This window comes from Dipodomys merriami, unplaced genomic scaffold (genome assembly GCF_024711535.1).
Source record: "Dipodomys merriami isolate MVZ:Mamm:240054 unplaced genomic scaffold, mDipMer1.0.p SCAF_2, whole genome shotgun sequence".
NCBI classification, from domain to species: Eukaryota; Metazoa; Chordata; class Mammalia; order Rodentia; family Heteromyidae; genus Dipodomys; species Dipodomys merriami.
Window position 1 is genome coordinate 36746952 of NW_027203381.1, and position 11116 is coordinate 36758067.

Consider the following 11116-nt stretch of genomic DNA (forward strand, 5'->3'; position numbering starts at 1 on the left):
AATTTCTCTGTTGTGTTTTATTATGAATATGATTGACCTTCTTCCCTTCTTCCCCTGTCCCAAGCTGTACTCATTTGTTGATTGATACTTTATCTCTGACACATGCACCTGTGTGCATGGCATGTATAAATGAACACACGTGCATGCATACACACAGCAGTTGCAATTCTTAATACACCAGGAGTCCAGAGATATGGTCTTAGTTTTCATGGGGAACCATAAGATGCTCTTTAGCCTTTTATTTTGAACATCTAATTTGACAACCCACTCCACAGGAATAATATCTGTTCTGGTCTCTATGTCCATTATTCCTAGATATAGATAAATGTGTTGCCAGACAATGTCTAATTTTCCTATTTGGGGCTATGTTTAAAACACTAGACATCTGGGCATTCCCTGTAATACCAGCTATACAGGAGATATAAGTCAGGGGATAATGGTCAAACACTGACCCTGGGCAAAAGCACCATACCCTCTCTCTGAAAAATAACTCAAGGCAAAAATGGTGTGGGAGTGTAGCTCAGGTAGTAGAGAAATTGTCTGCTCAGTGTCAGACCCAGAGTTCAAACCCCAGTAAAATGGATAAAAGGAAAAATTCTTATTAACTTAAAAATCTAAACGGCATATTTCTGTTGTCAGACTGTCAATGTTAAAACCTTAATGCATAGTCCTCTGGACATTTTTCTGTGCTTATTGCAACAATAATCTTCTTTTCCATTTTACTAAAAGTGTATGTTCTCAAATACATTAATAACATTCCAGTTTCCCTAGTTGACCTCAAAATGTACTTCACTTGTACTTTCCCAAGAGTCCTGACCACATATTGAATTTGGCTTCGGCCTGTAGGTTTTTTCCTCTCCACCCTGATCCCTATTGATATGATAATAAATGTCATCTCCACGTATCCCAATAAAGTCAATTTAGTTCATCAACTGCTCCCCTAATTTCCTGTTAACTGAAAGTTTGATCTAAAGGCTGAATGGGTTTAAGTGAAATACTTTGGGGAGAGACTACATCTCCAGTGATACTGATACCTCATGCTAAACAACCAGTGGGCAACCACATAACCAGCCCACCACACCCACCATGCTAGGGTAGGACATTTTGTCAGTGAGCTACATGCTTCAAAATAAGCTGTTTTTCCACTTCCATGCTGTTGACATTTGAGTCCAAATAGTTCTGTGGGGAAGAACTGTCCTGTGTGCGGTAGGATTTGTGTGTGTGTGTGTGTGTGTGTGTGTGTGTGTGCATGCACGCACACACACATGCACATTTGTGCATTTGTCCTCCAGAGCTTGAACTTGAACTCAGGGCATTTTGCTCTTGTTCAGCTTTTTCACTCTGCAACTCGAGCCACCTCCAATTCTAGCATTTGCATAGTTACTTGGAAAGAGTCACTCGGATTTGACTGCCTGGGCTGACTTTGAATCCTGTTTCTCAAATCACAGAATCCTGAGTAGCCAGGATTACAGGAATGAGCCACCAGCACCCTGCCACCAGAGCCTTATAAATGGGGAGGGGGAGGGTAGGAGTGCTGGGGCAGGGGAAGATGGGAGAGAGCACAGGAGGCTCTGAGTTAAAGAATGTGACCAGATCAATGCCAGAGCCCAGGATTCCTAGCAGCCTCTGGAAGCTGGAAGAGACAGGGGAAGGTCTCTCTACAGCCTGCAGAAGGAAGGTAGCCCTGCTGAGCTCTTGATTTCAACCCAGGGAAAACTTTACACCAGGGACTGCATGAGTACGTGCACACACACATACACACACACACACACACACACACACCCCTATGGGAAGAGTACAGAGGGTAAGGGAAGATGTTAGAAAAAAGGGTTCTGCACAGGACCAAAGAACCATGCTGAGGGGCTGGGAAGATGGCTCAGTGGTAGAGCGCGTGCCTTGCATGCATGAGGCCCTGGGTTCGATTCCTCAGCACCACCAAAGCAAAAAAAGAAAAAAGCCGGAAGTGGCGCTGTGGCTCAAGTGGTACAGCACTAACCTTGAGCTGAAGAGCTGAAGGACAGTACCCAGGCCCAGAGTTCAGGCCCCACAACCGGACCCCCCCCAAAAAAAAGAACCATGCTGAAGCCTAAAAGCATGGGATTTAATGAAATTATAGAAGCCTGCTTCAGGAAGGAGAAAAGACTGAGATTTCTCCACTTTGCAGGGAGATTTTCATCAACTGCAACTACAAACATGTAAAGAAGTTCACAAAGACAAATAAGAGAGATCCTGCCAGGAGAAGGAATGGCCAGCATGCGCTTGGCCATGCAGAAAACCTTAACAGAATAAGAGCAACCTTTAGTGATTGGGTTGGCTCGTGCTTAACGGGATGTTGGCACCGTGAACTGTTCACAGGGGCTCAGCTGTTCTCTGGCAAATCAGTGTAATCCCCCTCTCAGAGAGCTAAGGCGGGAGGATCTTGAGTTGGAGTTCAGCTTGGGCTACAACAGTAGAACCTTGTCTCTAAATACATGCATGTAGACCTAGTAAATAAGTAAATCAAAGGGGCTGTTTTTTCCTTTAGCTTTTCAAAAACAGATCATGATGAATTTGGGTGACATATTGGAAGGCCCTTTGTCCATCTATAGCCAGGTTCAGTGTAGTTTATGGTAGTTTGTGAATCTAGAGGGGAAAAAACAATGGGAACTCACAGTCAGCATGGGGAAACCCTAAACCCAAGTCCAGTTAGCCTTTGAAATAAAACCTTTGGTTTTATTTCATGGGGTGCTGGTGATAGAACCCAGGACCTAGAGCATGCTAAGCATGAACCACTACCCCTCAGTCCCATTACCTCTGAGTTAGGAAAGAAATTGGCAAATCAAGTTTTGGTCATGGACATGAACTCACAAAATGTTAGGGCCAGAAGAAACAGCTTTTCTAGGAGCCCTAGTCAGTGAAGGAGAATCCCTGGCTTTAGAAAGACAATGACTATTCCCACATTATTCCTTGTGCTCAATTTGTAATGCAGGCTCATAGGAAAATAAAAGGCAGTGGAAGACTCTCTGGCTTGCTTTGCTTATATAACACACACTCTCTCTCTCCTCTCTCTCTCTCTCTCTCTCTCTCTCTCTCTCTCTCTCTCTCTCTCTCTCTCTCTCTCTCTCTCTCTCTCTCTGTCATTTTTAAGTTTCCTTGTAAACTGTCATCATGAGAAGTAAGTAAACTATTTGAGTCAGCATCTTGTTATAATTCACAGATGTCAGAGCTCTAGACTTGAGACCCCAGATCTTCCCAGTCTTGATTAATTCTCACCTCCTTAAAGCCAAACTGTATCTCCCAAGTAGAGAAATGTGCAGGGCAGATGATCAGATCATTATTATGGGTTCCAAGGAAGGACAAGAAAAAGACTGATTCTGCTCAGATGAGTATCCACCACAGCATCTGACTCAAGTTTCTCAGTATGAAACGTGGATTACACAGCTAAGGAACCACTAGAGCCTTTGTCACTCTGCTGTTTTCTCTGGAAATCCTGAATAAATGTGCAGGTGCTGTATGTTTGCTTGGTTTACAAGAGAAAGAGTAAAAATGAGACATGAAATCAGTCCTGTGTGTGGTCATCTCCAGTGTCTCCCTCCGCCCCATGGTCTTGAAAGCCTCAGGCCACAGGGTTACAGCATTGGCTGGCATGTGAGCCACCAGCACCATCTACTAATTCCAGTCCAAGAAGGAAGGCAGAAAATGCTGGTGTCAGTTGACTAAAGCATTCTTAGTCAACATGTCTGGACAAGTGTCCACTTATCTTACACCTAGAAATGATTGTGACCATAGCTACATTTAAACCAAATATTGACCTGCTTGTTAGCCTGTTCCTAAGTTGCTACCTCCCCCTGCTCTATTCTCTTGTGTCTTCTCCTTCAGTCACTTGGGTGTGTATTTCAATACCTGTTTATTAGATTTCTGCTTTATTTCAGTTTTTTTTCCCCTAAGGAAAAGCCACCATGTTTGAAGACTGGGTCATGGTGCTTTCTGAATGGGATAAATCCCAGAGCTAGATGTGATGGTACAGACTTATAATCCCAGCACTCAGGAGGCTGAGGCCAGAGGATTGTGTTTAAGGCCAGCCTGGGCTACATCACAAGACTTTGTCCAAAAAAAAAAAAAAAAGAAGAGTGGGGGAGGGAGGAAGACACAAGAGAGGAAGGGAGGAAAACCGCATCTTTACATGTGTTATAAGAGGAAACTTTACACTTAGATTTAACTATTGAATGCCAGAGATACATGTAGAGGCTGTCGGGTAAGGTGGCGTCCATCTGCAAGCCCAGCCCTCTCAGACAGGAGGATGCTGAGTTGGAGACCCTGTCTCAAAACAAACAATGAGGTGGAGATTCTCCAAACTGTGCGTGTGTGTATTTTTGCCCTGTGAAACGCCCTGTGGTTCCCCTCCCCCCCTCCGCAGGACTATACGTTGTTATATGAAGAGGCAAAATATTTTCAGCTACAGCCCATGCTTTTGGAGCTGGAACGATGGAAGCAAGACAGAGAAACTGGCCGTTTTTCGCGGCCCTGTGAGTGCCTCGTGGTACGTGTGGCCCCAGACCTCGGAGAGAGGATCACCCTCAGCGGCGACAAGTCCTTGATAGAAGAAGTGTTTCCAGAGATCGGCGACGTAATGTGTAACTCCGTCAATGCAGGCTGGAATCACGACTCAACGCACGTCATCAGGTTTCCCCTAAATGGCTACTGTCACCTTAACTCAGTCCAGGTATGGCATCATGTGACACTCTAAACGCTGTTACTTAACTCCACCTTTACTCAGGGCCTTTCCTGCAGACAGTGGGGTGGGTGTCTTGTGGGAACCATTCTGTGGGGGTAGGTAGTCACCCCTTTATGACATTCATTACTTCCTCAAGTCTTTACTGAGCACCTACTATCTGCCAGGCTCTGGTTAAGCATTAGAAGTACAGAAGAGGATAAGATAGAGAGCGGATGGAGCTGGCACTCTAGGGGTGAGGTAGAGCACAACACAAACATTCCCCAAGTAGTAGTGAGGACAGATCCAGGGTCAATAGCTCAGAGAACGGAATGTGTGCATTCTGAAGACACTGAGGAGTAGAATGAAAGCCAGAATGGCTTGAAGGAAATTAGTCACAGAGGGAGATATGAAGCCACAGGTGGCCACAGGCAATTGTGGGGGCCCTGCCCCCACAATTGTAGGAAGCACTGGAGAATTCTGCTTTTGGTTTCTTTTCATCTGGATCCGTTTGCTTGTGTGAGTCCAATAGAAAGCCATGGGAGGACTCAGAGCCAAAGAGGAACTTTGCACTTAAAAATGAATACTCAGGCCAGGAGCTACTCAAGAGGCTGAGATCTGAGGGTGTGGTTCAAAGCCAGCTCAGGTGTCCCCATCAGACTCTTATCTCCAATTACCCACTCAAAAAGAAAACAACAACTGGAAGTGGCACTGTGGCTCAAAGTGGTAGAGCACTAGCCCTGAGCAAAACTGCTCAGGACAGCACTTAGGTCCTAAGTTCAAACCCCACAACCAACCACCACAACAAAAAATACTCTGTTCATTTCATTAAGTATGGTGACTGTGTTGACCATTCTGCAGTCATAGTATTCAATGTATCTACGTGAAAATGGACGTAGGAAAATTGAGGGGCTGTGTGGGGCTGGGAGAGATGAGGGACAATGAAGAAAGGTGTGACAGTGATTAAGATGCATTGTACTCAAACTGACATGTTCAATAGAAACTCCTTTGTGCAACTACGTAAAGATAATAATAAAATACAATAAAGTAAAATAAAATAATAAAATGGATACTCCAGCGGCAGGTGAAAGCAGCAAAGCAGGGGATCTGGTGGAAAGCAATGGTCAGTGTACCAAGTGTCTTGAATGTAGACCCAGCCAAGTACCTTGACCAAGGCTATGGGGTGGAAGGAAAAAGCCCAGAGTGACTGAGATTTTGTGCCAATACTGGAGCTGAAACTCAGACCCTCAGACTCTCATTCAACTCTTTCATTGGCATTCTGCAACTTGAGCTACACCTCCAGTTCTGGCTTTTTGCTGGCTAATTGGAGATGACTTCATTTATCTTCCCAGGCTGGCCTTGAATCTTGGTCCTCAGAACTTAGCCTTCTGAGTATGGCTAGTATTACAGGCATGAGCCACTGATGCCCAATTGTGGCTGAGCTCTTTTTTGTGCGTGTGCCAATACTGAAGCTTGAACTCAAGGCCTAGACTTTTTTGCTCAAGCCTAGCACTCTACCATTTCAGCCACAGCTCCACTTCTGGCTTTGGTGGTTAATTGGAGATGATAAGAGTCCAGGCTGGCTTCAAATTCGAGATTTTTATATTTCAACCTCCTGAGTAGCTAGAAATACAGGCCTGAGAGGAAAAAGTCTTGGGAGGAGAAGAGTAGGGTGGGATTCAGAACTGGTTTACTCCATGTGAAGTGCCAAGTTCCTTGATGCTGGTGGGTGTGTCATTGTCTTAGCCAAACATGCAGCATGGATGTGGCCTTCCCTCAGGCCAGGGCCAGGGATGCATTGCCCTCTTAAAACAGTGCAAATGGATGAGCACCGCCGATTTCTATCATTCTATAAAAACTAGAGGCACATCTGAGTCTTGCATGCAGATCTGTTCAACAGAAAACTATCTGAAGTGAATTTCTCCTTCCCTCTCTCCAGTTGGCATGGGTCCATGACTCTGTCCCGTATTTAGCTAACAAAATATCTCCCAGAACTTGAAGACTACAAACACTCACTAGCCCATACTACTTCTGGAAGAATTTTCCACAACTATTTATAACTTTTCAGAGTTATATGCGATTGTCTCAGAGCCTAGCAGCAGAAACATATGGCAGAATACGCCACTCCAGTAGGCACATACCTACATCACTGCTCCAGTGACAATCATAGTCTCACCTGTGTGGGTAGCGCCCCCTGGGGGTATGTGACCTGAACTGTGCCCCTAAGTAGGTCTTCTGTTTGTAAATGCCTGAGATGCCCAAAGCTTTACCCCTCCCATACTTGCTGCCAGATGTTGCATGGAGGAAGAGGAGCATTCAGAGCCAAAAGAGAAGACCTCAGCTCCACCCCCCTGGCCAGTGAACACCTTGCATCAATTCACATGTTTGACACATTGCCCAGATCTGATGTGGAAATTTTCATCTAGATTAACATCATCGGGCAACATGGCCATGACCTGATCTTGCTTCCTTCTCCACCCACCAAGAAATAGATGCCTGCCTGCAGGCACACAGAGACTCCTGATAGGAAGTCTGACTCCTACCACTCCACGGAATTATTTAAACTCTCTCAAGCAATTGCTAAATCTAAGGAATCTGGCTATCGAATGAAAGTTAAAAGTGATAGTTTTATCACCAGGCTCTGGCGGCTGCTGCCTGTAACAGTAGCTACTCAGAAGGCTGAGATCTGAGGATAGAGGTTTGAAGCCAATCCAGGCAAGAAAGTCTGTGAGACTCTTATCTCCAATTAACAAAAAAAAATTAAAATGGAGCTGTGGCCCAAGCAGTAGAGTGCCAGTCTTGAGGAAAGACTCTAAAGGATAGCGCTCAGGCCCTGAATTAAAGCCCTAGTGCTGGCACATGCAGACACACATACGTACATACATTCATACATGCACACATGCACACTTCATAAGCTATTTGCATGACAGTGAAGTAAGTACTTGAATACCTCACAGCACGGATCACTGTCTACATGCGATCCTCTGAGAAAGATGTCAGGGATTTTCTTATATGAGAAACTTAGTGGCCATCACAACCCTGAAAGGAAAATGAGCATCAGAGTTCACTGTTATCATTCATGGCTGCCTGTCTTTCTGTTTTCTCTCTAGTCCTGGCAAAGAAACCTTACTGAGGAAACTGGGTGTCTCTTGCTGACAGGCTGCATTCCTGCTCTGTTGGGAAATTCTCCTTGAGTGAGGTGTTCTTTGCCTTTTTATATGCCAAGGCACATCTTGATTTTGAACTTAAGGATCATTTTCATCACTCTGTCCCTAGGCAGCTGTCATATGTGTGTGTGTGTGTGTGTGTTGTTAGTTTACCTGCAGAGACAGCGCATGGCACTGGAATGCTGATTTTGTTCTCTAAAGGACTTGTGGCTTTGCTTTAATTTGCCAGGATTTGAAGTTTCAATTTTTAGAAAGCATAATGTGGCTTTCCAATCTCATCTAGTAAACAATCTTACAAAATAGATTATTTTCCATATGGAAGTAACAATATTAAAAAAAACAGGAAGGGTAACATTATCTTTTTAAATGGTGGTTTTTATTAGAGACAGAATCTCAGTAGTTAGCCTAGGTATAATCCCGACCTCTGCTAGGATTACAGATGTGTCCTGGCAATGTACTTTATTATTGGCAACATTTTTGACAATTATTTAATAACATTTTATTTCATTTCAGAAAAAAATTAGCCAGGTGCTGGTGGCTCACACCTATAATACTAGCTATTCAAGAAGCTGAGATCTGACGACCCTGGTTCGAAGCCAGCCCAGGCAGAAAATTTTGTGAGACTCATACCTCCAACTAACCACCAAAAAGTCAAAAGAGGAACTATGTCTGTAGCAGTAGAGCACTAGCCTTGAGCACAAAAGCTCCAGGAGAGCACACAGGCCATACATAAGTTCAAGCCCCAGGATAGGCACCAAAAAAAATTTAACCAGATTTTTTCCCCTCAAGATTTACAATTGTGATCTCTTGCCTTTAAAGTAGCATAGAAGTGATTTTGTTAACTATATCCAGAATACTAGCAGGAAGCATTTGAAAGTATGATATGTGAAGAATTGCTGAAGAAAAGAATGCTGTAGATGAGCTGTAATTTTGCCTATGAGGTGCCAATTCTGTTTCCCACCTTGAAGGGTGTCAGACATGCAGTGGCAGATGCAGGGATCTTTGTGATGGTAGGCATTTGATTTAAGAGTTCAACAATAGATTGGGCAGTGTGTATAGATCTGAAACATTTTGGATAGATTTCATTGTATCTATTCTTCCCTTGGGTTTATGCAAGGCAATACATATATGTCAAATGCCACAATCTTGAAAAGGTGCAAGGAACCCTTACTGTCTTCAGTAATCCATTTGTTCTGCTATTAAAGTATGTCAGTCTTCCCAGCTGAACTGTAAATAAGAACTCACTACTGAGGAAGTGGAAAGTATGAATGGATCACTGGCTAAGTAAATTCAGATACTACTGTCTTTATCATCTCATAGAATATATTTCAGAGGTAAATGAGCTTTTTGGGGGAGGGGGGTCCAGTCGTGGGGCCTGAACTCTGGGCCTGGGCGCCGTCCCTCAGCTCTTCAGCTCAAGGCTAGCGCTCTACCACTTGAGCCACAGCACCACTTCTGGCTTTTTTCTTTATGCTTATGTGGTGCTGAGGAATGGAACCCAGGGCCTCAGGCATGCAAGGCAAGCGCTCTACCACTGAGCCACCTTCCCAGCCCGGTAAATGAGCTTTAAAATATGAATTCTTATGTTTTTCAGGGAGGGTAGTATTCATATTTAAAAAAAAAAAAAAAACAAGGAAAAAAACCAACAACATGGGATTTGAGACAAAACAGCCTGGCCTTGCAAACCCATTTCTGACTTACAAGCTTTGGTTTCCTCATCTAGAAAATGAGGAGGCTCTTACCCCGGGTATTATAGCTAACATGCAAAAAAGCAAACTGGCAAAGGCATGATTTAGGTATTAGAAATGTGTATAACCCACTCCATCCCTTCAAACCCAGGTCTTTCTTGAACAGTTGAAATTCAGAGGGACATAGTTTTGGAGGAGGCAGGCCCAAATTGCATATGACCTCACCCTGTAGAAGAACAGTTGTTTGGGGGTGCTTTTGTGGGCCAACAGACGGATATCTCTAACCAGATGTTTGTCTTGGTCCCTCACAGGTCCTTGAGAGGTTGCAGCAAAGAGGATTTGAAATTGTGGGCTCCTGTGGGGGAGGAGTGGACTCGTCTCAGTTCAGTGAATACGTCCTCCGGAGGGAGCTGAGGCGGACAGCCCGTGTACCTTCTGTCATCCGAATAAAACAAGAGCCTCTGGACTAAACAGACATGTTTCTTACGCAAAAACAAACAAACAAACAAGGAGGAAAACATACATGACCACACAATCAGAAGTGGGACATTTATGTGCAGTTGGGACAGCAAATCAAGTTCTGGACCTAAAAATTGAATAAAAGACACATTTATATCAAATAGAGATCACACCTGTACTCACATGGGAACAATTGGAATAGTGATATTCTCAAGGTGTAAAAAAATATATATAAATATAAATATATATATATGTCAAAAAGTAGGAAATGCAAAAAAAAAGAAAAAGAAAAAAAGAAAAGAACAAAAAAAAAGGTGATAGCTACAGTTGGTGCTGTGAAGGTCGGGAAGTGTCCTAGGCCTCTCAAGGCCTCTGACCAAAATGAAGCCATGAGCGGAAGGACACAGTCTTCTTACTGTTTCCATTGCCAACAGCCATCCATTGTTTCTTTTTCCTTTGTCTTTCTTTTTCCTTTTTTTTTATTTTTTAAAAAACAAAACCAAAACACCCTGCATGGTGTTTCTTTACTTATGGAAGTTTCATGTCCCTTTGGGTGGGGACCAGGTGGGACTTGAGGAGCTCCTGGAACACCTTGGATCAGAAGGACCGTAGGCATGACATTCGACATGTTGTTTGTACAGGAGTGACACTTTTTGTTGTCAGCCTCACAGATGTGAACTTTACTTTGTTTTTTTAAAACTGATCAGTTTTGCAAAGGGGCCAGAATTATTACTTGTTAGAGATGCTCTAGTCTGAGTGTGCTGCTTTCCTACAATTTTTCAAATTTTATAATGTATTAAATACAATAAACTCTGTTTAAAAAATAAGGTCTGTGTGAAACACACATGTAGGGATAATGGATTAAAATGATTTCCCCCCCCCCATTTTTTTTGAGGTTGAGTTATCAAAACGTTACAGCAGGAGCCAGATTTGAAATCAAAATCCACTAAAGGATACAGGTGTTGATATCTGTTCTTGAAAGATCTCTTCCAACTCAGCAAATGTCTCTTATGCTCTATTAAGTCTTCTTTTGGTTTCTCTCTCTCCCCCCTCCCTCCCTCTCTCCCTCTCTCTCTTTGGTGCTGAAAATCAAACCCAGAACTTTACACAAG

General features: G+C 43.5%; 1 protein-coding gene across 3 annotated transcripts in view; it reads left to right on the forward strand.

Annotated features, from left to right (window-relative positions):
- The window catches only part of Kctd1 (potassium channel tetramerization domain containing 1), a 189434-nt gene extending 178603 nt beyond the window's left edge, over nt 1-10831 (forward strand). For all 3 annotated transcript variants that reach the window (XM_070029408.1, XM_070029409.1, XM_070029407.1), the window contains exons 4-5: nt 4397-4702; nt 9857-10831. In XM_070029408.1, the coding sequence (XP_069885509.1) occupies nt 4397-4702; nt 9857-10015 (465 nt within the window). In that variant the 3' untranslated portion in view covers nt 10016-10831. The remainder of the gene's footprint in view (nt 1-4396; nt 4703-9856) is intronic.
- Nucleotides 10832-11116: the final 285 nt, after the last annotated feature.